The 27,875-nt window shown below is 38.9% G+C and overlaps 1 protein-coding gene across 1 annotated transcript in view; it reads right to left on the reverse strand.

Moving 5' to 3' along the window:
- Positions 1-7,537: 7,537 nt before the first annotated feature.
- The window catches only part of RRM2B (ribonucleotide reductase regulatory TP53 inducible subunit M2B), a 42,599-nt gene continuing 22,261 nt past the window's right edge, over positions 7,538-27,875 (reverse strand). Inside the window, exons 7-9 of the mRNA XM_055303470.1 lie at positions 18,152-18,256; positions 16,763-16,876; positions 7,538-10,379 (exon numbers count right to left, since the gene is read on the reverse strand). Coding sequence (XP_055159445.1) covers positions 10,227-10,379; positions 16,763-16,876; positions 18,152-18,256 — 372 coding nt within the window. The 3' untranslated portion in view covers positions 7,538-10,226. The remainder of the gene's footprint in view (positions 10,380-16,762; positions 16,877-18,151; positions 18,257-27,875) is intronic.

Here is a 27,875-nt window from a genome sequence, read left to right on the forward strand (position 1 = left end):
TGAGCTTGGGAGAGGAACTAAATATTCAAGAAGCTGAGCCTCCAAGGTTTCAGAGCTCCAGGACCAAATTTGGGGTGGTATAGGAGAGGATAGATAGGAGGGGGCTATCTAGAAAACAGTGTTACCACATTGAGAGGGTTGGGATCTGCTTTGGCTTGGGAAAGAGCCAGAGTGCATGAAGAGGCAGGAGGAGGAAAAGGAAGATAGGCTGATGAGAGAGCCAGGCGAAGCCTGGGGAGCACTAAGGGCTGAACAGGAGATGGGGCAACAGGACTGGAAAACCAGGTTGAACCAGGGCTGGGTGGGCAGGAACGTTTGTGAAGGATGCCAGCATTGCTGAGAAATGGATCTAGGTGTCTCACATTCTTAAATGTTTTGTAAAGAATGTAATCAGAGTGGGAGTATTTAAACCACCCTACGGGTGAGGAACACAGGATGAGAGGGAAGGGATAATGATCTCATTTTGAATTGTTTTAAAAGGGGGAGATTGTTTCAAATAGGATGTATAGGATGTATTATAAGGAATAGAAGCCGTAAATTAGAATGGTTTAGGTAATCTTGGTTACTTACTGTCTCATGGAATAGAAATGGGAGGTAGAAGCTACCATGGCTGGTCCATGTAATGGTATCCTCAACGCCCAGGAATCTTTTGCCTTTTACCTTTTCTATCACCAGTATCTTAGCTGTTTTGTTCTGCCTCATGCATGTTGCCTCATGATCACAAGGTGGCAAGGATTACTGTAGCAAGGATTACATCCTCACACAACTGTTTGAAGACAGGGCACTAAAGGAGCATTCCTGACAGAGATTTTCTTTTCATAAGTCTCACTTAGCAGAAAGGAAAAAAATATTTCTCCATAAGACCCAATAAGTTTTACTTTATGTTTCATTAGCCAGATTGGGCTACTTAGCCACTTCTAGCTACAAGGAAATCTGGGAAAGCAAGCGCGACGTGGCTTTCCCAACTTCTGTTGTGGAAGTGAGCAAAGATTGGGAATAGCTTTGAAGTGGAGAGCTAACAGTATCTGCCAAAGGGAAAAACAGAAATATGGCCAGAAATAAAAACTAAAAAAAAAAAAAAAAAATTACCTAAGTCCAAAGAAAAAGTTTTAGAATGTATCTAGTTTTAGTTAAAAAAAAATTTTTTTTAAGTTTTGTATGTAAAGCTCTGTATTATTTAAAAGAAAAAAAGACAGGCCTGGCTGTATATGCACATTTTACTTCCATACTCTTAAAAAAAAACGTGAGAGGGGCATCTGGGTGGCTTGGTCAGTTGAGTGTACAACTCTTGGTTTTGGCTCAGGTCATGATCTCATGGGTCATGAGATTGAGCCTGGAGCCCCATATCTGGTAAGCTCCACACCCAGCAAGGTGTCTACTTGAAGATTCTCTCCCTCTGCCCCTCTCCCCACTGGTGCTCTCTCTCTCAAATAAATAAATCTTTTTTTAAAAAAGTTAGGCAATGTCAGAATTCTACATGCCTCTGACCCAATTTATCCTAGAGAAAATCATGGATTTGTGAAAAGTTGTATATATACATGTATACGTATGTATAAATATATATGTGGATGTTCACCATCTATGTTTGTAAGAGCAAGAAGTTGGAACAGCCAAGCAACCCTACTTCATACTGCTCTGCCAAGTACCAAAGTCAATTACAAATTGGCCTGGAAAGGAGAATAGACCTCTCCCTTTGTGTTATCCTTTGTGTGGTTTGTATCCCAAAATGGCAAGGTTGTGTGAAACCACTCTTTCAAGGTTTGCCTTTCCCCTTGTTCTACTTGGAAGGGTTTGTATAAGCTTCCATGCTACATTCGGAATCTCTGCCCAACCCATCACTTGGGTCAAAGCCATCAGATCTGCCCCCTCCATGCCCCAGGACTGTCTCTCCCAGAAGACGACATGCTAAGAAACCTCAGTTGAGCCACCATGTAAGTCAGCCACAACCCAGCTATGCCTAAGTCCCAGTGGGAGAGCTTAGGCTCAAACTGAACTTCCTATTACAAATGATAACGAGTCTGAACCCCACCTGATGCAAGGAGGGACTTTTAAGGCAGAGGAGCATCAACTCTGCAGCCTCAAGCTCTCAGTCTAGTTGAGGCAACAACAGGATCAGTCCTCCTGGGGTTGGAGGGTTATCCTTAAAGCAGTGATACATCGTGGCACTAAAGCTACTTGACTTTGCTACGTATAGAACCAAATAGGAATGATTCATTCTTAAGGCTTGTGATTTTAAAAGGCTAATGATGACAACAAAGGATGTTAAACTTTTACGAATAATGAAGGTGAACTGAATTTCACTTACTGCTAATGTTGTAGGAAGAGTAAAACTATCTTATTTGTTAAGGAAACATAAAAATATTTCCTTGCCAACTAACATGCTAGGTACTTATAAGTTTATGGTAAAAATTGGAATGACCAATCTGCAAGAGAGAACTGAAACCTATACAGCGACAAAATTGTTAAAGGTGACATAGCAAGAAGCCAATAGCTCAGCCTTTGGGGAACTATTGACCTTAAGGTCACTCTAAGCCAATGGCAATGTCCCAGGCAAACAGTTGGAATTTTAATGCTAAAAAGAAGCTTTGAGATAATAGCTTCAATTATTGAGTGCTTATTATGTGCTGGGTGCTATTTTAAGTGTTCTGCATATTTATACAATGACACAAGAAGTCCACACTGCTGTTCTCAGTTGCACATTTAACTTGCCAAAGGCATCCAACCAATAAATAATAGAGCCAGGATTTGAACCCAGTAGTTTGGCCCTAAAGCCTGCGCTCTTCCACAACTCACCATAGCAAAGTCTTACAATTTGAGGTACTTCTTGTGGGTTGCAAATAAGTTAACTGAGTCAAAATAGATTTAGTATTCATAGGCTGGAGTATCATTTAATGATGCCTTAGCTCTTAAGAAACCTACTCGCCACATCAGAATTGTAAAAATATACTGCTCTGACCATAGATATCTCTATCTCCCCCCTCAGACTGAGGTGGATGGGAGATTCAGGTATCCAAGGCCAAAGGGACTGGTGTGATCCATTCTGGTACAACAGACAAGAGCTAGTACCTTCCCCTTCACCCTTAGATCTTCCCAGAATGGGCCAGAGGGTATGTGTTATCTGTCTGCCATTTCTGACCCTTCCCTCACCAACACCCATCCCCCAAACGGATGGATAAACAAATAACAAAATCCTGGTGACTCTGACTAGCCCAGGGCTCCTGATACTTCATAAAAATGTGTAGCTTTGTCAGTTGCTTCATAAGTGCTCAGCACCTGTCTATGGAAAGAACTTTTCCCTCCTTTAATCGGTAGCAAAGTACCAAAGTGCAGGGCTTCCCTTACAGTAATATCCCCTAGGCTTTCATTTCTGGACAGCCAGCTGGAGGTGAAATTCCCCAAGGGAGTTTGCCCTTCTAAAGGACCAGTGCTGAGCAGGAATTTCTTCTGTGTGTCCAGAGGCCTTCCTCCAGTCCAAGCTCATCTGGAAGCAGAATCATTCTTCTTTAAAATCTACCTCTAACTCCCACAGGGAAGAAGCAGCCTCTGAGCTGAGAAACCAGCGGCTCAAGGGCTCCACCATGAGGAAGTCCAGAAATGAGACCTCTGGCAAAACACTGCCATGATCTTCCAGAGCAGGAAGATCTACCACCACCTGCAAAAAGTCAAAGGTGGAGATGGGGAACAGGAGGTCAATGGAGCAGACAGGTCAGTTTTATAGCAAGAAAGGAGATTTGGCACCATGTGCCCCCCCCCCCATTCCACCCAGTCACTTCTGCTTCCCTTGACCTCAGAGAAGACTGGGGGCCACAGCAGCCTCCTTTGCCTTTTCCCAGATCCATGCAGGATAGGTGGGGGCTGGCAACTCTGAGCTCCACCTTGGTAGCAGCTGGCAAGATCCTTTTTTTCTTTTTTTAAGATTTTATTTATTTATTCATGAGAGACACAGAGGCAGAGAGAGAAGCAGGCTCCTCGCAGGGAGCCTGATGTGGGACTCGATCCTAGGACCCCAGGATCATTCCCTGGGCCAAAGGCAGACGCTCAATCGCTGAGCCACCCAGGCATCCCAGCTGGCAAGATCCTGAAGCTATTCTTCCCTCATAGAGAATGAGATGGACTTAGCTTTACTAAATTCCCATCAGCCCTGCCCACCAAATCCCACACTGATTGTACCAGGGCTGCCTGCCAGCTGCCAGTAAGAATGCGGTGGTGTCTGACCTTTGCCTCTATGGGCTTCTCTCTCCTAGAGCCTGAGGAGCACCTGCAGCTGCAGACTCTCACCTCAGGCCAAACAGCCCTCTGTGGTGGTTTGGGATCCATGACCCCTGGGATCCGGGACTCCACTCATCAGAGCGGCAGTGATGTCTTGATGGGGAGGTTCTAGGGAAAGCATGAACTTTGGTATCAAGCATAACTGGGACAGAAGTCTGGCTTTATCTGTATCACTATAAGCAAGAGAGCCAGGTGTGCCTCTATTATCTGGTGCACCTGGTCCCCAGAGTCCACTCCAGGAGCAAACTTGGGGCTCTCAGCTCTTTGACTAATACACACCTGAACACCCAGGTTCTTTCCAATCACTTTTTGGATCCAGGAGTCAATTTTTGTTTTACCTAGGGTCCTTTCACTTGCAAATCAGGACACTTAAACTGTTTTAGGCCCAAAGTAGGCATTTATTACTTTGATAATGTAAAGTTGCACAGAATAGGGATAATGAAAAGTTCACAGTTGAGGGGGATAGAACTAGGGTATTTTCTCGAGCTTGGTCATTAGAATAATGACATTCCTTTAGTTCCATCTAGAAACAACTTAGGTAAGGACCTGGCCCCACCTGGATCACATGACTAACCCCGGGCCCAGATAGTGTGTTAGTGCTGACAGTCCTGAGAGAACCACATGGTGAGAGTGGGAACAGCAGCTTCCACAAATAAGTGGCTCTTATTCCCAGAAGAAGGGACGGCAAAGCAGATAATATCCTTGATCACTCTTTGATTGCAATGACTCCACAGAACAGAAATCGTGCATAGACATTGGTATATTGAATTCTAGTGCCAGCTTCTTAGGTTCCAGATTTAGGAGTCCTCTAATGGTCAGATTTTTCTGCTGGGTGAGAATATATCTTGTAGGGCCACAGAGAAAAAAACAGATGATAAAAGCACCTTCTTGGGGAGTAAGGTTGTAGCAGAAGGTGGAGACAGTGTAGAAAAGTCAATGATGGAGAACGGAGAACAAGTTTACCAGGAAAATGTACTAAAATTATAGACAGTGCAGAGGTAGGTTCTATAAACTAAATGCTATAACCAAAATTCATGTTGAAACCAATTCCCAGGGTAATGATGTATGAAGGTGCGGCCTGTGTGAGGTGATTGGATCATGAATGGGATTAGTGCCCTTATAAAATTTTATTCATTTAAGAGAGAGAGTGGACAAGTGGGGGAGAGAGGCAGAGGGAGAAACAGACTCCCTCCCCACGGAGCAGGGAGCCTGATGATGACACACAGGGCTCAATCCCAGGACCCTGAGATCATGACCTAAGCCAAAGTCAGACACTTAACCAGTTGAGCCACCCAGAAGCCCTGGGATAAGTGCCTTTATAAAAGAGACTTCAGAGAACTCTCTCACCCTTCCTCTATCTGAGGACATGGTGGGTGGACAGTGGTCTACGAATCAGGAAGCAAGAATCACCAGACACTAATTCTGGTGCACCTATATCATGGACTTCCCAGCCTCCGGAATGGTGAGAAATAAATGCCTTGTTTCAGCCACCCAAGCTATGGTAGTTTTTAATAGCTGCCCCAATGGACTAAGACAGTAAGTCACCATGGATTTATAGTGAATGGATCCAATTAGTCTTATATGCTTTTTTTCTCTAGCAGCATTTGGTTGCTAGAGGGCAAATATGGAAAAAACTGTCATGTTTGTACCAAGGTGGGGAAATTTCCTTGATTTTTCTATGTATGATAGAAATGCAGATGAGGACAGAGTTCAAAGTACTGGTAAAGAATGTTAGAACTAGTCATATGATGGACTGTGGAGTCTCAGCTGGATGTAAAGAAACATGGAGAAAGTCTCCTGGATTTGGGTGAAGGTAGATGAGGGAGAGGACTGGGGATCCCATTTATGTCAAGGAACAGTGTGGGGGGAGGGAGAGAAAATTGAACAAAGTAATACCAATATCTATTTATCTGTATATACAAATAGAAAATATATACATTTTTTGATTAGGGTAGCCCCTGCACTTATAAAGACATACTCTTAAAAAGGACACACACACACAATGATGTAGCTATGATATAGTTTACTTCAACACAATAAACCAAAAAAGACAGCTATTTCTTTGGAAAAAAAAACAAAACAAAACACCCAATTCTAAATAGGCAGGTTTGGCTTGATTGACCATAATGTGTTTTAGCAAAAAGACTTAGGTACACTACATCTAATAAAGCTTCTCTATATACATAGCAGATACCAAGTAACTTTGCTAACTTACCATATATTTGAAAAAATCAAAACATATTCATAAGAGTCAAATGCAAACAAAACAAAACAAAACAAAAAGAGTCAAATGCATGTTAACAATCTTGTGAAGTACAAAAAAAAAATCACTCTTTATCCTTCCATTTTCACCTATATTTTTCTTAACAGAATTAAGCCCCATATTTGAAGGCTTAAATCCTTTCTTCCCAAGGCCCTAGGAATACCAAGTTTTAAAAAACAACAACAACAAAAAAAAAGGAATACCAAGTTTTCCTTCAAACTTGTAATTGTCTAAAAAGGAGGTTATTTAAATGGTAGGAGAAACAAAGATACACATATTTCACTTCTGTGCCATTCATACAGATTCTGCTGAAGAAGAGTTCCTGGGTTGGCTGCCAATTCACTCAATTTAGCTGAAAAACAATATTGATTATAGTACTAAACTGGCTTTCATGCATCCCATAAGCAGATTTCTTTACCACTGAAAATCAATTAGTGACATTTAGCTCTTAGCTTAATCTGTACAAATGCAATTTGGGAACTCCATGACACTGATGTTAGCATATTTAAATGTAAAATCCAAATTTCTAAATATTAAGTAATGTATTTTTAAATATGCAAATTGCTTTCTCAATACAATTGACCCTTGAACAACATGGGTTTGACCTGCACAGATCCACTTATGTGAGGATTTGTTTCAATAGAGGTCAGAACTGTAAATGTATTTCCTCTTTCTTATGATTTTAATAACATTTTTTCTTCAGCTTCCTTTACTATAAAATACAGTACATAATATATGTAACACACAAAATATGTGTTAATCAACTGCTGTGTTACTGGTAAGGCTTGTGGTCAACAGTAGGCTATTTGTAGTTAAGTTTTGGGGGAGTCAAAAGCTATATGTAAATTTCAACTGTGCAGGGTGGCTGGTGCCCCTAACTCGCGCACTGTTCAAGGCTCAACTCTAATCACTTTTCTATGAATAAAAAATAAAATGGCAAAAGAAACAGAAAAATTTGATGTTCCAAAACAAGACAACTAAGACATGACTCAAGTAAGCTTATATGTAAAAAAAAATTGTTTATTATCATACATAATTGAACAACAAAACAGCCTTGTCTGAAAGCACTGGATCAAACTATCTTCCCAAGTCTTTCCAAGTCATGATTCTACATATTACAATGAAATATTTTTAATAAGTGCAATCTGTCATGAACTACAAGTTTTTATATTATTCCTAAATAATGAACTTAACTTTAACTACTATAGCAATCAATGATTTAAATACATGTGCTGTTAAAAAAGAAGTTACAAACATACTCTGAATTTTTTATCTGTAAGATAATATTAAAAAGAGATTCCACAACCACTTCATTCCTTAAGAACTAAGAAGCAAAATACTGAACATAATAAATAAATACAGAACCTAGAGTCCTAGAAAAGGATATAGAACACCGAATATAATAACCCAGTGTATTAAAAATCCAGTATCAGTATTAAAACTTCTTCATCTCAATACTACATTTATTGCTACTATAAATAAGCTGTATATTAAGGCACCTGTCATTACCTATGAAAAAGATCTGGATTCACAACAAAGGAAATATGCACTGAAAACTTTTTTCTTTCATTCTGGTATCATTACAGATATTATCAATATTAAATGTTCAGTTTTTGTATAGAAGTAGACACATCTTTAGAACATACTACCTGAATATAGTTAAATATTTTATATAACACCTTAAAGTAAGAAAAAAGAATTCTACTGTCATAGATATGTACTCCTGTCTACTGCAATGATATGAGCAGATCTTGGCCAAGTCATTTAACTTCTCTCAGCCTCACTCTCTCCCATCAGTAAAATGTCAATACTAACTGCTCTGTCAAGTTCCTAAGGCTGTTGTGGGATCTTCTGAGTGGATGTAAAAACAGCTGGCCAAATGTGCAGCACTGAACGAGCTGAACAAATAATCGGCATTGTGATGGGCTGAGATATATCAGGTTTCTGGCATCCTCCCTAACAAAGTTATGACCTGCTCCTTTTGCACGCACTTGAGAACTCCCAGTTTTTGTTAATTAGATCATTGCTGAATGAATGGAGCAAAAATTTATGCAAAGTGAAAATCTCTAAATTCTAGGTTGCAGAATTTTATAAGATAGTTTGCTGTTAAGTAGGGAAACCACACTTTGGGAGTTTGTGTTACCTCTGAACTCTTCCTTTTTTTTTTTTTAATTTTTATTTATTTGTGATAGTCACACAGAGAGAGAGAGAGAGGCAGAGACATAGGCAGAGGGAGAAGCAGGCTCCATGCACCAGGAGCCCGACGTGGGATTCGATCCCAGGTCTCCAGGATCGCGCCCTGGGCCAAAGGCAGGCGCCAAATCACTGCGCCACCCAGGGATCCCCTCTGGACTCTTCCTAATGATAAAGATGGGCTCCCGGCCTTTCCTCAGTCTCCTCTGCAGAGACCTTTGTCTCCCTCACCATCTGCTATTGTACATGAGGCATAGTCCATTATTAGGACTGTTAAACCTTGTAGCAGCATAAAAGAGTTTGAAGAATATTAAAGCAGCACCACAAAGGTCAGTCTTGGGTACATTACTCAGCTTGGCACAAATATGAATGGTTCTGTAATCCCCACCGGGTTTCCTTAACTTAGTCTGCAACTCCTTCCTCTGAGTACAAAATGGTTCTAGGCCAGCTTTTTCCAAACTATGTTCTGAGCAATACCAGTTAGGTGAGATGTTAATTGGTGAAAAACAGATTTGTATTAAGTCTGGGATATGCAGGGGGAAATAAGCTTACGTATTGCATAATTTCTCTTTGATGTACTGACTATACATTCTAAAGAGAAAGGGAAGATAAACATTTCCCAGATTCTTCTGACCACAGAATCCCTTTTTTTTTCCCCCTCCCACAAAATATCTAGAGGGGCTAACAACTCTTCATATACTCTTTGGGAAATGCTATCCTAGCTAATTCACTTGGGCTTTAAATATTTCAGGGCTACATCTGGCAATAGTGATGATTTTGATTTCTAAAGGAGGAGAATCATTTTGCTTACAAGGTCAACTACCAGGATGGCCTCCTGAATTCCACTTCATAAGTACCCTCCCCAAAGCAACTAAGAACTAAATTTCCATTACTACATGCTGAGGAATTTAAAGAAATTATTCTCAAGTTAATGAGAATTATAATCTTTTAAATGAAATCTTTATATTCTCCCTCAAACATTAAAAATACAAAGATCTAATTCTAGATCTAAGGACCTAGAATCGCAATTACTTTGAGGACAGTGGGGCATTTTATCACATCACCATAATTAACACTATTAATAAGTAGTAGTAGTAGGGGTGGTGGTGGTGGTAATATTGGTAATTTTGCGGCTTAATCTTCATATCCATGTGATAAATTTAGGACCTACTATTATACTCATTTTAAAGATACTTACACTGAGATTTAGAAATTTGACTGACTTGCCAAGAATCACACAAGTAGTAAAGGCAGAATGTCCAACTTATAACTGACCCCTCATATCATGCTCTTAACTGCTACATAATATCATCTTATATTTTAGTGATGAAACAAAAGAATTACAGTGTATTTATATAAATCCAACATGATTGAAATTTGGTTTTAGATTTCCTCTTGAGTAAACTTCTATTCCCTAAGGAGGTGCTTTACGTGTTTTTTTGTTTTTTAAGCAAAGAAAAACAGTTATTTACCAGTGATAGGTTTATATACACAAAGGGTTTTAAAAATCTGCATCCAAGGTGAAGACATTATCTGTAGTTTCTGTCATAACCGCAAAACGTTGATACTCTGCAACTCGTTTCTCAAAGAAATTAGTTTTCCCTTCTAAAGAAATGTTTTCCATAAAATCAAAGGGATTTTCTGCCTGGAAAACCTAAAAAGAAAAGAAATGTCATTTGACATTCTGAAGAAGCCAAATTAAACCCACAAGAAAAACATAACTAACAAGCTCAGGTCTCCTAACACCTGTCTAGTCACCTATAGGATCCATTATTCCAGAAGGTCCTAGAGGTACTCAGGGCTGATAAATTCTAAGACAACTGAGATCATCTACTAACCTCCTTAAGAAATTATACTAGCATCTCTGGTATTCTAAGAAGTAGAAAGAAAACATATATTATTGCAGGAAGTGAAAGATTTAACACCAAACTAAAATATTTTTGCAGCTTGAGAGATCCAATACATCATAGATACTGCAGACCTTTTCACAGGTATAACCAATAGATGGATACATACTATCCACAGATGTTTCCAAACAAAATGTGGAACCTATGTTGACAAGAAGCTTTTTTATTGCTTCTGAATACAAGAAGCAGACATGGTGATAAAGCTTGATAGAAAATCATGAAATATTTCAATGATCCATGAGGAGCAATAAAATAGGATTTTTGAATTTAGGAGTATTCCAGCAGGGATTATGAACACAACAGACAAGAATATATTAAAATAACCCAAATTAGAAATGAGCAAAGGGTCTGAATAGACAAATACATATTTCTCTAAACAAGGCATACAAAGGCCAAGAAGCACATGAAAAAATGCTCAAAATCATTACTCAATAATGAGATGCAAATCAAGACCACAACGAGATACTATTTCAAACTCACTAGAATGGCTATAATAAAAAAGACCACAAGTGTTGGTGAAAATGTGAAGAAACTAAAACCCTCATACACGGCTGAATGTAAAATGGTGCAGTTGCTTTGAAAAATCACCTGGCATTTTCTCTAATAATTAACAATAGTTACTATATGACCCAGCAATTTCACTTGTAGTTATATTTCCAAAAGAAATGGAAACATCTGTCCACACAAAAACTTATAAGTGAATGTTCATATTAGCATTATTCAAAAGAGCCAAAAAGTGGAAACTACTGAAAATGCCCATCAAATGATAAATGGATAAAATTTGGTATAATCAAGCAATGGAATATTATTCAACTATAAAAAGGAATAAAGTACTGATAAATACTATTCAGCTATAAAAAGGAATAAAGTACTGCTACAACATGAATGAACCCTGAAAACTTCCACTATGGAAAGAAGCCAGCCACAAAAATCCATACACTGTATGATTCCATTTATATGAAATGGGATATATAGAATAGGCAAATCTAAAGAGACAGAAATTAGATTAGCAGTGCCTAGTGCTGAGGTGGGGGTGGGAGAAAGAAAGGAAAGTGATTGCTAATAGGTATAGAGTTTCTTTGTGGGGTGCTAAAAATATTCTAAAACAGATCGTTGTGATAGTTGTACAACTCTGTGAATATACTAAAAACTACTGAATTGTACGTTTGTTAATAGGCAAATTGCATGTTCTAACTTATGCCTTAATAAAGCTTAATATATTAATAAAATACATAGTAAACATACATACATATGTAAATACACATATTTACATAGTAAAATACATATATATACACACACACATATATATAATGTTTCAACAAAAGATTATATGCTGTGTGTGGTTGAATCATAGAATTCAGTGACATTGCCTGTCAGAGTGGAAATTTGAACTAGAAGGATATAGTGGAAAAAGCACTGAACCAATCATCTTTTAAAAAAAAAATTTGATCTATTTATTCATGAGAGACACAGAGAGAGAAGCAATGACACAGGCAGAGGGAGAAGCAGGCTCCCTGCAGGGAGCCCGATGTGGGACTTGATCCCAGAACCCCAGGATCTCACCCTGAGCTGAGGCAGATGCTCAACCACTGAGCCACCCCGGCACCCTTGAACCAATCATTATAGCTTCACTGGATTTTAAAAACAGAGGCCTTCCAAAAAATCTGATTTAAATCATCCATGGCATGAGCAAGGTAACTAAGACCAGATTAAATTAAGTGCTTGTATTTTTCACATAACTTGTATAATCCTAAAATTTGTATGGAATCACAAAAGGCCCCAAATATCTAAAGCAATCTTGAGAAAGAAAAACAAAGCTAGAAGTATCACAATCTCAGAATTCAAGATATACTAGAAAGCTATAGTAATCAAAACAATATGGTACTAGTACAAAAAAAAAAAAAAACAAATACACTGATTCATAATACAGGAATGAGAGATAAGAAATAAACCCATGTTTATATGCTCAGTCTAAGACAAAAGAGGCAAGACTACACCATGAGGAAAGGATAGTCTTTCAATTAATGGTGCTGGGAAAATTGGACAGCTGCATGCAAAAGAATGAAACTAAACTACTTTCCTTCACCATACACAAAAATAAACTCAAAATGGATGAAAGACCTAAATATGAAACCATAAAACTCCCTAAAAAAAAAAAAAAAAGGCAGTAATGTCTTAGAAATTGGCCTTTAGCAACATATATATGTCTCCTTAGGCAAGGGAAACAAAAGCAAAAATAAACTATCATGACTACAGCAGAGGAGACCATCAACAAAGCAAAAAGGCAACCTACAGAATGAGAGAAAATATTTGCAAATATTTTATATATGTGATAATCCAGTAAGAAGTTAGTATACAAAATATGTGAAGAATGTACACAAGTCAATAACAAAACAACGTATCACCTGGTTGAAAAAATGGGCTGAAGGGGAAAAAATGGGCAGAGAAGCTAAATAGAGACTTTTCCAAAGAAGATATCAGATGACCAACCAACACATGAAAAAATGTTCAACATCACTAATTATCAAGGAAATGCAGAACAAAACCACAATGAGATATCATCTCACACATGTCAGAATATCTAGTACTAAAAAGACAAGAAATAACAAGCTCTGGTGAGGATGTGGAGAAAAAAAGAACCCTCACGCACTGTTGCTGGAAAATGTAAGTTGGTGTGGCCACTGTGGAAAACCATATGGAGGTTCCTCAAAAACTTAAAAACAGAAATACCATATAATCCCATAATTCTACTACTGAGTATCCAAAGAAAACAAAAACAGAAATTTGAAAAGATACATGCACCCTTATGTTCTTTGCAGCATTATATACAGCAGCAATAGATGTGTGAATTGATCTCAAGCATTCATCAATAGATGAACAGATAAAGATGTAATATGTATGTACACACACACACTGAAATACTACTCAGCATAAAAAAGAATGAGATCTTGCAATTTATGACAACATGGATGCACCTAGAGGGAATCATCATAAGTGGAATAAGTCAGAGAAAGACAAATACCATATGATTTCACCTCTATGTGGAATTTTAAAAAATAAAACATATGAACAAACAAAAAAAACATAAACAGGCTCATAAACACAGAGAACAAATTGGTGATGACCAGAGGGGAGGAGGTTGAGGATGGGCCAAATATATGAAGGGAATTACAGGTACAAACTTATAGTTATAAAATAAATCAGTCCTGGAGATGAAAAATACAGCATAGGAAATATAATCAATAACATTGTAATAACATTGTATGGTGACAGGGTGGTGACTACACTTATCATGGTGAACACTGAATAATGTATAGAATTGTCAAGTCAGTTGCACACCTGAAACTAGTATCACATTGTATGCCAACTACATTTCAATAATACCAAAAAATAAAGTGGCTTATTTTTGACACATGAAAATACTCAAATATTTGTTGACTAATCCCAAACTAAAAAAGAAGTAGAAAACATCATTAATGTGGCTCCTACTTAGAATTCTGTATAAATGACAACCATTTGCTAATTTAAGTAATCTCTTATTTTATCAAAAACTATCCTTATAAGAACCATTCTTTTTCTAGCTCCTTGAGTTCAAAGTGCAGTTTATGTCTGTTAAACTGTCTTGTTTTTTTAAACTAGGTTTAAAAGGGCTAGGTTTTCCTTTGAGAACCTAGCTGGCTGCATTCCACAAGTTTTGATATATATAATAATCCTATTGTTAATTTAGTTCATATTCTATTACTTTATATTTTCACTCTAGTCTCATTTTAAGATAGCTTCTCAATTCCTAAGTAGACGGAACTTCTGGCAATCTTTCATCATTAATTTCTAATTTTACTGCATTAAAATCTAAAGGGTCTGTATAATTTCTGCTTTTTTGGAATTTATTGACATGTTGAAGGCTTGTGGAACAATGATGTTTCATACTATGTTTAGATTTTCTTCTATAGGCAGGATGTTTTATAGATCTACAGTGAACAAGTTCCCAAAGGGAAAACTATACTGAGGAGTCCACAGTTTTTCAATAAGCAGAAGAACATGGATGTACCAGTGTGAGAATATGGTGGTAGGTTAAAGGACAGTGAGTTCCCTTTAAGGTTCAACTGAGCAAATTAATTTTCCTGTAACAAACATATTAGTATAACAAACACAATTTTTAAAAATATACAGTTTATAAATTTAAGAGATCATAGTAATACAGTTGTAATCTTGATTTATCCATTATCAGTAAACACAGAGGATTTTATAACTAAAATAATAAAATATAGTTCATCTTACAAAAAACCTTTGCCCTATCTGACTTTTTCATGATAGTATTTCTGTGGTCACCAGAATATAAATGCATTACTGAGAAAGGAAATGATTACTCCAGCATCATGAATTTCATAAGGCTTCTCATTAAGTACAATTTAAACTTACATTTCCATGCTCAGAAGTTAAAACCTATAATTTCTAATTACCATCATATACACAGTACACAGTAATGTTCTATGAATGTTCCACTTACAGTGAATACAACATGACCACTTAGTGTGCATTTACTGTATGTCTGATACTATTTGAAGTGCTTTAAGTACACCAACTCATCAATAATCCTTTGTGATAAGTAGTATTATTATCATCTCCCTTTCATGGATGAGGAAATGGGGATAAGAGGTTAAGAAACTTGCTTAAGAAACTTGCTCATCTTGTTAGAAAGTAGCAGAACCAGGATTCAAACTCAGGTAGACTGGCTGGAGCCTACATCTGTTATGTGAGAAACACATCTCTTTATGAAACTCAGGTATATTATCTCTGAGAAACAAAATTAAAAATAAAAGACAACTGAGTTTAAAGGGTCAAATTATGACAGTTAATATCTTCTTAATAACTATTCATATTTAGAAGTATTAATGTTCAGGGGTGCCTGGGTGGCTCAGTCGGTTGTGTCTGACTCTTGGTTTCAGGCTCAGGTTGTGATCTCAGGGTTGTGAGGTGAGCCCTGAGTGAGACTCTGTGCTCAGTGTGGAGTCAACTTAAGATTTTTACTCCCTCTCTGTCTGTCCCTCCCAAGTTTCTCTCTCTCTCTCTCTAAAATAAATAAATAAATATTTTAAAAATTTAAAATAAAAGTATTAATTCAGATGGATTAATCTCATTAAACAAATAAAAGATAAACAGGCCTTAAAAAAATAACTAATGCTGGGAGCCTCGGTGGTTCAGTCAGTTAAGCAGTTGACTCTTAATTTCAGCTCAAGTCACGATCTCAGGATCCTGGGATCAAGCTCTATGCTAGGCTCCACGCTCAGCAGGGAGTCTGCTTAAGGATTCTCTCTTCCTTTCCCTTTGTCTCTCCCCCTGCTCATGCTTCATTCTCTCTCTCTTCCTCTCTAAAATAAATAACTTTAAAAAATATTAACATAAAAGTCATAACACAGACCCATGGGGATTTATGAGGGTAAACATATATACATATTAAATTCAATTTACTCAAAGATAATCCTACTAAATGCCTATAATTATTACGAGTAATTTATTGAGCTTATTAATTCTAAGATTTATCAGCCTCCTACTTCTGTTACGAATTTCAAGTTTCAAAGGATTTCACAAAACCAATTTGTTCATGCAAACCAAGGCTGTCACAGACATTTTTTTAAAAATATTTTATTTATTTATATTTGAGGGAGAGAGAAAGCACACACAAACTGGTGGGAGGGGCAAAGGGAGAGGGAGGAAGCCCCATGACGTTGGGTTCAATCCCAGGATCCCAGGATCATGACCTGAGCTGAAGGCAGACACTTAACCAACTGAGCCATCCAGGTATCCCTGTCACAGACATTTTATTTTTTTAAAGATTTTTATTTATTTATTCATAGAGACACACAGAGAGAGAGAGAGAGAGGCAGAGACACAGGCCGAGGAAGAAGCAGGCTCCACGCAGAGAGGCTGACATGGGACTCCATCCACGGTCTGCAGGATCATGCCCTGGGCTGCGGCGGCGATAAACCGCTGCGTCACCGGGGCTGCCCTGTCACAGATATTTTAAAAGTAGACTGGTATGCTACAAATGCTTTCAATGAAATATAATACTTTAGTAGCTTTGCTTGCTATAATGTTTTAGCTAGCAGTTATACATTTTTAAACACCTTACCTTTGAGAATCCAAGTTCCACAAGTAATCTGTCAGCTACAAACTCAATATACTGTTTCATCAAAACACAATTCATTCCAATGAGGCCAACTGGCAAGGCTTCCGTTAAAAACTCCTGAGATATGAACAAAAACAAAATAAAATACAGGGACAGAACAGAAATGCATATTTTCCAAATAAAAACAGGGTTTTAGTTTTTTAGTCTTCTAAGTCCCTGAGAAAAGTATACTAGGATAAATTCTTTCAACATGGCAATGTCCATTTGTTTGAAAATGTTTGGGGATATTACCATTCACAGTATTTCACATTCTCAAGTTGCCAAAGTAAGTTGAAACTAACAAATTACTGGTATTTTATACAATGGCATTATAGGACCTTAATTCATAGGCTTTCTCCATAGAAAAAAGGGGATACTTTGTTCTGAAATATCTGGAAAAATATTCACCAAAGATGAACATGATTATGGAAGGGAAAGAGTGAAACACAATTAACAAAGAAAATGAAAAAATAAAAGTGAATCAGAGGGTTGGGAGATAAACTGAACTCCAACTATATTGAAAGACAGTGGTAAAGTGTTAAGAGGGGAAAAATAAAAACATTAACTATCTGGATTTAGTTCTCAAAATGATTAAAATACCAAAATGCATTTTATGCATTTTCTCCTTCCCAACATGAAAACCATGGCTATCAAACTATATAGTATTTTTTAAAAAAAAGAGTTTAGATTTTTACATTCTATAAATTGTTTTACTACTCACTAATTCATTGATTTACTAATTCTATAAACATTTAATGCATGCTTCAAGCTAGGTATCTTGCTCGGTTTTGAAAATACAAAACAGGGATCCCTGGGTGGCGCAGCGGTTTAGCGCCTGCCTTTGGCCCAGGGCGCGATCCTGGAGACCCAGGATCGAATCCCACGTCGGGCTCCCGGTACATGGGGCCTGCTTCTCCCTCTGCCTGTGTCTCTGCCTCTCTCTCATTCTGTGTGACTATCATAAATAAATAAAAATTAAAAAAAAAAAGAAAATACAAAACAAACAAGAAACTGTCACTGCTCTTCAGTAGCTGAAAATCTAAAAGCAAGGAAGCAAACTAACATAATTATTTGCTGTGGCCGTAGAATGTGTCAGATCAATGAGACAGAAAAAAATCCTGAAATAGATTTTTGTATATATAAAACTCTTTAACATTTACTTACAAACAAAATCATAAACTGACATAATAATTGCAATGCATCATCTGTTGGTACTGTCAGATTGACTATATAAAATTGCTGATACTTGCTTTGACCTACAAGTGGCAATTTCCTATGAGTCAACCCCATACACTAATGGCATAAACATACGAGAAAAAGAGATGTGCTAATCATATATGCTTCCCTGCTTACCTGCTCAATTTCAACAGCATTAACAATGATCTCCCTGACTCTTTCTTCTGAAGGTTTATTTACTAAGTATTGAAATATCAGGCAAGCAAAGTCACAGTGAAGCCCCTAAAACAGAAGAAAAATACCATTGTTGAAGAATGTTTAATCACCTATTTTCACATCTGTCATGTGTCAGGCGTCATATAAAGAAGGCTCTAGGAATGCAACACAGAATTTCTGGAAGATAGAGGAGGGATTCATAGTACCAGGAACTACTTCCTTTCAAATCTCATTAAAATGCCAATTATAATAACCTATCATGAAAATTTTTCAGTGCCAGTAAATCTTAATTCGTCAATGTGAAAGATGAATTAATTAACAAGAAGAACAACAACTACAAATCTGCAACCAAAATCATTTTGGAGGGATCCCTGGGTGGCGCAGAGGTTTGGCGCCTGCCTTTGGCCCAGGGCGCGATCCTGGAGACCCGGGATCGAATCCCACGTCGGGCTCCCGGTGCGTGGAGCCTGCTTCTCCCTCTGCCTGTGTCTCTGCCTCTCTCTCTGTGTGACTATCATAAAAAAAAAAATAAAAAATAAAAAAAAAAAAATAAAAAAAAAATCATTTTGGAAAGGAGAACAAAGAGCTGAAATGAAAATTCATTCATTTCTAATGTCTAAAAAAACTAAGTGACTGAAAACGATGTGTTTAAAGAAAAGGTGAAACTGATTCAGAGATATCAAAAAGACAACATGTTTATTAAATAAGAATGACTCAAGATAAAAATAAATTCAGTGCAATGAAAATGAAAAGAATGAAGAACGCCATTGGAAGCTGTACAAAACAGAAATGACACTGCTGATAACCAAAGAAGAAAATAAACTTGTGACCTACCTGTAGAACAGAATGGTTACACAAATGCAAGAAATGGGTTAGAGCTTTACATAATTAGATCACAAAGCAAGAAGATCCAATCTACAATTACCAGGATTCTAAAACACAGAACAGACAGTATAAAGCTAAAAACAATAGAATTGCAAAGTCAAAACAAAGAAAGAGGACAGAGACAGAGGAAGATGATGCAGTGCCAAACAAAATTAAGCTAGAGACTATAAAATGAAGCAAGGCAGAGTCAATGAACATTTCTAAGCTACAAAGAAAAAAAAATTTTTTTTTGTAAGGGTGACAAAGATGAAAGAATGTGCACCTTACAGGTTTACAAATAAGAGTTTGCTTGGGTTTTTTCTAAATAAATCAACAAAAACCAAAGACAAATGAAAAGACAAGACTCAAATCAAAGGCTGTATTCCAAGGATTATTTACCTACTTATCATTCCCAGAAGAAGCATCAGAAAAAGAACCTTTTTGAACAGCTAATATTAAGCAGATTTGTTAGGCAAACGTTCTTCCCAGACTGGACTCAAGAGGATACTTCAGATTACCAAAGGCTGAATTTCAAATAAACCGTGAAAGCTGTTAAAGTGTTGATTAGAACTGACAGCGAGCCACATATTACAGAGTAAATCAGAGGTAGGCACTCACATTGCTAAATCAATAAGTGAATAAAATTAATTTTGAAGTTTAAAGCAAGTCCAATCAAAATCTCAATAGCAGGGATCCCTGGGTGGCGCAGTGGTTTGGCGCCTGCCTTTGGCCCAGGGCGCGATCCTGGAGACCCGGGATCGAATCCCACATCGGGCTCCCGATGCATGGAGCCTGCTTCTCCCTCTGCCTGTGTCTCTGCCTCTCTCTCTCTCTTTCTCTCTCTCTGTGACTATCATAAATAAATAAAATTAAAAAAAAATCTCAATAGCATTATTTTTAGTTAAAAGAATATGAGACTAGAACTTGATTATTTGAACAACTAAAAAGGAAGGATAGGGGATCCCTGGGTGGCGCAGTGGTTTGGCGCCTGCCTTTGGCCCAGGATGCGATCCTGGAGACCCGGGATCGAATCCCACATTGGGCTCCTGGTGCATGGAGCCTGCTTCTCCCTCTGCCTATGTCTCTGCCTCTCTCTCTCTCTGTGACTATCATAAATAAATAAAAATTTTAAAAAAAGGAAGGATAAATTAAGTAATGTGACAGAGGTGCCAATTATCACTACAATGGCAACCATATAACAAAATATAAATGTATAAAATTAACATGTTATATATCTTAAATTTGCCAAATATGTCTTTTTTTGTATGTATGTCAAATGTATTTCTTTTTGTTTGTTTTAATAATAAATTTATTTTTTATTGGTGTTCAATTTGCCAACATACAGAATACCACGCAGTGCTCAACCCGTCAAGTACCCCCCTCAGTGCCTGTCACCCATTCACCCCCACCTCCTGCCCTCTCCCCTTCCACCACTCCTAGTTCGTTTCCCAGAGTTAGGAGTCTTTATGTCCTGTCTCCCTTTCTGAAATTTCCTACCCATTTCTTCTCCCTTCCCTTCTATTCCCTTTCACTATTATTTATATTCCCCAAATGAATTAGAACATATAAAGTTTGTCCTTCTCCGACTTATTTCACTCAGCATAATACCCTCCAGTTCCATCCATGTTGAAGCAAATGGTGGGTATTTGTCGTTTCTAATGGCTGAGTAACATCCCATTGTATACATAGACCACAGCTTCTTTATCCATTCATCTTTCGATGGACCCCGAGGCTCCTTCCAGTTTGGCTATTGTGGACATGGCTGCTAGAAACATCGGGGTGCAGGTGTCCCAACATTTCATTGCATCTGTATCTTTGGGGTAAACCCCCAACAGTGCAATTGCTGGGTCGTAGGGCAGGTCTATTTTTAACTCTTTGAGGAACCTCCACACAGTTTTCCAGAGTGGCTGCACCAGTTCACATTCCCACCAACAGTGTAAGAGGGTTCCCTTTTCTCCACATCCTCTCCAATATTTGTGGTTTCCTGCCTTGTTAATTTTCCCCATTGTCACTGGTGTGAGGTGGTATCTCATTGTGGTTTTGATTTGTATTTCCCTGATGGCAAGTGATGCAGAGCATTTTCTCATGTGCGTGTTGGCCATGTCTGTGTCTTCCTCTGTGAGATTTCTGTTCATGTCTTTTGCCCATTTCATGATTGGATTGTTTGTTTCTTTGCTGTTGAGATTAATAAGTTCTTTACAGATCTTGGAAACTAGCCCTTTATCTGATACGTCATTTGCAAATATCTTCTCCCATTCTGTAGGTTGTCTTTTAGTTTTGTTGACTGTATCCTTTGCTGTGCAAAAGCTTCTTATCTTGATGAAGTCCCAATAGTTCATTTTTGCTTTTGTTTCTTTTGCTTTCGTGGATGTATCTTGCAAGAAGTTACTGTGGCCAAGTTCAAAAAGGGTGTTGCCTGTGTTCTCCTCTAGGATTTTGATGGAATCTTCTCTCACATTTAGATCTTTCATCCATTTTGAGTTTATCTTTGTGTCTGGTGCAAGAGAGTGGTCTAGTTTCATTCTTCTGCATGTGGATGTCCAATTTTCCCAGCACCATTTATTGAAGAGACTGTCTTTCTTCCATTCTTCCAGTGGATAGTCTTTCCTCCTTTATCGAATATTAGTTGACCATAAAGTTCAGGGTCCACTTCTGGGTTCTCTATTCTGTTCCATTGATCTATGTGTCTGTTTTTGTGCCAGTACCACACTGTCTTGATGACCACAGCTTTGTAGTACAACCTGAAATCTGGCATTATGATGCCCTCAGCTATGGTTTTCTTTTTTAAAATTCCCCTGGCTATTCGGGGTCTTTTCTGATTCCACACAAATCTTAAAATAATTTGTTCTAAGTCTCTGAAGAAAGTCCATGGTATTTTGATAGGGATTGCATTAAACGTGTAAATCGCCCTGGGTAACACTGACATTTTCACAATATTAACTCTGCCAATCCATGAGCATGGAATATTTTTCCATCTCTTTGTGTCTTCCTCAATTTCTTTCAGAAGTGTTCTATAGCTTTTAGGGTATAGATCTTTTACCTCTTTGGTTAGGTTTATTACTAGGTATCTTATGCTTTTGGTGCAATTGTAAATGGGATTGACTCCTTGATTTCTCTTTCTTCAGTCTACTGTTAGTGTATAGAAATGCCATTGATTTCTGGGCATTGATTTTGTATCCTGCCACAATGCCAAACTGCTGTATGAGTTCTAGCAATCTTGGGGTGGAGGCTTTTGGGTTTTCTATGTAGAGTATCATGTCATTGGCGAAGAGGGAGAGTTTGACTTCTTCTTTGCCAATTCGAGTGCCTTTAATGTCTTTTTGTTGTCTGATTGCTGAGGCTAGGACTTCCAATACTATGTTGAATAGCAGTGGTGAGAGTGGACATCCCTGTCTTGTTCCTGATCTTAGGGGAAAGGTTCCCAGTGCTTCCCCATTGAGAATGATATTTGCTGTGGGCTTTTCATAGATGGCTTTTAAGATGTTGAGGAAAGTTCCCTCTATCCCTACACTCTGAAGAGTTTTGATCAGGAATGGATGCTGTATTTTGTCAAATGCTTTCTCTGCATCTAATAAGAGGATCATTTGGTTCTTGGTTTTTCTCTTGCTGATATGATGAATCAAATTGATTGTTTTACGAGTGTTGAACCAGCCTTGTATCCCGGGGATAAATCCTACTTGGTCATGGAGCATAATTTTCTTAATGTACTCTTGGATCCTACTGGCTAGTATCTTGTTGAGAATTTTTGTGTCCATGTTCATCAGGGATATTGGTCTGTAATTCTCCTTTTTGGTGGGGACTTTGTCTGGTTTTGTAATTAAGGTGATGCTGCCCTCATGAACGGATTTGGAAGTACTCCATCTCTTTCTATCTTTCCAAACAGCTTTAGTAGAATAGGTATTGTTTCTTCTTTAAACGTCTGATAGAATTCCCCTGGGAAGCCATCTGGCCCTGGAATCTGGTGTCTTGGGAGGTTTTTGATGACTGCTTCAATTTCCTCCCTGGTTATTGGCCTGTTCAGGTTTTCTATTTCTTCCTGTTCCAGTTTTGGTAGTTTGTGGCTTTCCAGGAATGCGTCCATTTCTTCTAGATTGCCTAATTTATTGGCGTAGAACTGTTCATAATATGTTTTTAAAATTATTTGTATTTCCTTGGTGTTGGTAGTGATCTCTCCTTTCTCATTCATGATTTTATTAATTTGAGTCTTCTCTCTCTTCTTTTTAATAAGGCTGGCTAATGGTTTATCTATCTTATTAATTCTTTCAAAGAACCAACTCCTGGTTCTGTTGATCTGTTCCACAGTTCTTCCGGTCTCAATTTCGTTGAGTTCTGCTCGAATCTTAATTAACTCTCTTCTTCTGCTGGGTGTCGGATCTATTTGCTGTTTTTTCTCTAGCTCCTTTAGGTGTAAGGTTAGCTCTTGTTTTTGAGTTCTTTCCAGTTTTTGAATGGATGCTTCTATTGTGATGTATTTCCCCCTCAGGACTGCTTTTGCTGCATCCCAAAGATTTTGAACGGTTGTATCTTCATTCTCATTTGTTTCCATGAATCTTTTAAATTCTTCCTTAATTTCCTGGTTGACGCTTTCATCTTTTAGCAGGATGGTCCTTAACCTCCACGTGTTTGAAGTCCTTCCAAACTTCTTGTTGTGATTTAGTTCTAATTTCAAGGCATTATGGTCTGAGAATATGCAGGGGACAATCCCAATCTTTTGGTATCGGTTCAGACCCGATTTGTGATCCAGTATGTGGTCTATTCTGGAGAAAGTTCCACATGCACTTGAGAAGAATGTGTATTCAGTTGAGTTTGGATGTAAAGTTCCGTAGATATCTGTGAAATCCATCTGGTTCAGTGTATCATTTAAAGCTCTCGTTTCTTTGGAGATGTTCTGTTTAGAAGACCTATCGAGTGTAGAAAGCACTAAATTGAAGTCACCAAGTATAAGTGTATTATTATCTAAGTATTTCTTCACTTTGGTTATTAATTGATTGATATATTTGGCAGCTCCCACATTCGGGACATATATATTGAGGATTGTTAAGTCCTCTTGTTGGATAGATCCTTTAAGTATGATATAGTGTCCCTCTTCATCTCTCACTATAGTCTTCGGGGTAAATTTTAGTTTATCTGATATAAGGATGGCTACCCCTGCTTTCTTTTGAGGACCATTTGAATGGTAAATGGTTCTCCAACCTTTTATTTTCAGGCTGTAGGTGTCCTTCTGTCTGAAATGAGTCTCTTGTAGACAGCAAATAGATGGGTCCTGCTTTTTTATCCAGTCTGAAACCCTGAGCCTTTTGATGGGGTCATTAAGCCCGTTCACGTTCAGTTGCTATTGAAAGATATGAGTTTAGTGTCATCATGATATCTATTCAGTCCTTGTTTTTGTGGATTGTTCCACTGAACTTCTTCTTAAAAGGGGAATTTTAAGAGTCCCCCTTAAAATTTCTTGCAGAGCTGGTTTGGAGGTCACATATTCTTTCAGTTCCTGCCTGTCTTGGAAGCTCTTTATCTCTCCTTCCATTCTGAATGAGAGCCTTGCTGGGTAAAGTATTCTTGGTTGCATGTTTTTCTCATTTAGGACCCTGAATATATCCTGCCAGCCCTTTCTGGCCTGCCAGGTCTCTGTGGAGAGGTCTGCTGTTACCCTAATACTCCTCCCCATAAAAGTCAGGGATTTCTTGTCTCTTGCTGCTTTAAGGATCTTCTCCTTATCTTTGGAATTTGCAAGCTTCACTATTAAAGGTCGAGGTATTGAACGGTTTTTATTGATTTTAGGGGGGGTCTATTTCCTGGATCTGAATGCCTGTTTCCCTTCCCAGATTAGGAAAGTTTTCAGCTAGGATTTGTTCAAATACATATTCTGGCCCTCTGGCCCTTTCGGCGCCCTCAGGAACCCCAATTAAACGTAGGTTTTTCTTCCTCAGGCTGTCGTTTATTTCCCTTAATCTCTCCTCATGGTCTTTTAATTGTTTGTCTCTTTTTTCCTCAGTTTCCCTCTTTGCCATCAACTTTTCTTCTATGTCACTCACTCGTTCTTCTACCTCGTTAACCCTCGTCGTTAGGACTTCTAGTTTGGATTGCGTCTCATTCAATTGATTTTTAATTTCTGCCTGATTAGATCTAAATTCTGCAGTCATGAAGTCTCTTGAGTCCTTTATGCTTTTTTCTAGAGCCACCAGTAGCTTTATAATAGTGCTTCTGAATTGGCTTTCTGACATTGAAGTGTAATCCAAATTTTGTAATTCTGTGGGAGAGAGGACTGTTTCTGATTCTTTCTTTTGAGGTGAGGTTTTCCTTCTAGTCATTTTGCTCAGTGCAGAGTGGCCAAAAACAAGTTGTATTGGGAAAAGGAGAAAAAGAGAGGAGAGAAAGAAGGAAAGAAAAGAGAAAAAGAAAAAAAGAAAAAAAGAGAAGAAAAAGAGAAAGAAAAAGAAAGAAAGGAAAAAACAGGGTGGGGGAAGCAAGCAAAAACAAACAAACACGGGGTAGTATCTTCTGATTCCGTATACTTTAAGTCCCTTGACTTCCCCTGGAACTTGTCCGTCTAGGTGGTCTTCTGGGGGAGAGGCCTATTGTCCTGATTTTCAGGTGTTAGCACTTGGGGGAGCTGCTCTGCCCCCTGCCTGGTGCAGGGCTCAGTGGGGGTTGTTTACCCCGTGAGGCCCCAGGAGGAACAACCGCAGTGGCAGCGGCCAGCTCTGGAGCCCTGGAGTCAGCTCCCGCGGTAACTACAGAGCTCTCGGTCTTCAGAGGCCTGGATGCTCCGGGGGCGGGGCGCTGATCTGCTTAGGTCAGGGCAGGAGCGTCCTTGCTGTCCTGGGTCCTCCTGGCCTCTGCCTGTCCCGGGGGGATGTCGGATCCTGGGCTGTGTCCCCAGCGTCCTGTGCTCCGGGGCCTGCGCTGTTGGATTCGCGCTCCCGGCGGGGAAGCCCCCTCTCTGCGGAGCCTCCGACAGAGCCCCTCCGAGCTGCTCCCGGACCCGCGCAGCCCCCTCCGCAGGGAGCCTCTTCCTCTGCCGGAGCCGCCTCCGAGCTGCTCCCAGGGGCGCAGTGCCCTCCGCGTGGAGCCTCTTCCTCTGCCGGAGCTGCCTCTGAGCTGCACCCGGGGCCCCGCAGCCCCCTCCACGGAGCCTCCGACTGAGCCCCTCCGAGCTGCTCCCGGGTCCCACCGTGCACGCTGCAGCCCTTAGGGAGCTCGGCGCACTCTCTGGGGCGCAGTTGCTCTGTTAGTGTCCCAGGGAGCCTGAGGGCATCCCCGCCCTCCTGGGGTCTTGCTCTAATTCCCTGTGAGCCCTTTTCTGTCCAGGAAGATTGGTGAAGCTCCTGCTTCTCCGGGACGGAGCTTTTCTGTCCTGGGGGCACTCGCCCCGGCCTTAGCCCGGCTCCTCGTGGGGCCCCTCCCCCTTGGATGCCTTTTGTTTATTTCTTTTTTCCCCCATCTTCCTACCTTGATGGAAGCGTGAACTCTTCTCACTGTAACATTCCAGCTGTTCTCTCTTTAAATCTCAGGCCGAATTCATAGATTTTCAGGATGATTTGAAGGTTATCTAGGTAATTTGGTGGGGACAGGTGACTTGGGGACCCCACTCTTCCTCCATCTTGCCCCTCCCCTCTGTTCTGTCAAATGTATTTCAAATAAAAAATTAATCTGGAAGAATAAGTGGGCAGAATCTTCAAAGAACAGTTTTAATAGGAAAGTTAGGAAATTTATTCTACTAGTTATTAAAACAAAAAAACTACAATAACTAAAACTGTCTAGGGGCACCTGGGTGGCTCAGTTAGTTAAGCGTCTCACTTTTGATTTTGGTTTAAGTCATGATCTCAGGATTGTGAAATCGAGCCCTGTGTCAGGCTCTGCTTTCTCTCTCTGTCCCTTCCCTTCCTCAAGAAAAAAAAAAAAGTTCTTTGACATGAAATTTGATAGGTTAATGAAAGGAAAAAATGGCCCCTAACAGATTTTAGTACACTTAAAAACCTTAACTAGATCTGGGGCAGCCCTGGTGGCTCAGCGGTTTAGCACCACCTTCAGCCTGGGGTGTGATCCTGGAGACCGGGGATCAGGTCCCTTGTCATGCTGCCTGAATGGAGCCTGCTTCTCCCTCTGCCTCTGTTTCTGCCTCTCTCTCTCTCTCTCTGTGTCTCTCATGAATAAATAAATAAAATCTTTAAAGAAAAAAAAAAAAACTCTTACTATATAATAAAGAAGACACCACAAGTCAATGAAGAAGGATGGAATACTTAACAAAGATAACCAGAAAAACTTCCTAAGACTGCATGAAATAAAATCTCATTAAATTCTAACATTCTTTTTTTTTAAATTTTTTTTTTAAATTTATTTATGATAGTCACACAGAGAGAGAGAGAGAGGCAGAGACACAGGCAGAGGGAGAAGCAGGCTCCATGCACCGGAAGCCCGACGTGGGATTCGATCCCAGATCTCCAGGATCGCGCCCTGGGCCAAAGGCAGGCGCTAAACTACTGCGCCACCCAGGGATCCCAAATTCTAACATTCTTTACAATATTTATACCTAATTCTATACTTATACTAAACAAATTCCGAATGTATTTCAGAGTTAGATGTTATAAAGTCAAGAGGAAAATATGTGTGATTCCTTAACTCATCTCTGGAAGTGGATCACAACAATATCAGGTTTTTATGTTATAAGAACAAAGGACAAATTGGGAAAATATTCGTAATAAATACGACAAAAATAGTATTCTATATTATATTCATACAATAAATATAATCAAACTCAGTAAACAATAAACAAACAGTTATTGAAAGCTCACTATGTCACTATGCACCATTCCCAGTCACT

The sequence above is a fragment of the Nyctereutes procyonoides genome, unplaced genomic scaffold (assembly GCF_905146905.1).
Source record: "Nyctereutes procyonoides isolate TBG_1078 unplaced genomic scaffold, NYPRO_anot_genome, whole genome shotgun sequence".
Classification (NCBI taxonomy): Eukaryota; Metazoa; Chordata; class Mammalia; order Carnivora; family Canidae; genus Nyctereutes; species Nyctereutes procyonoides.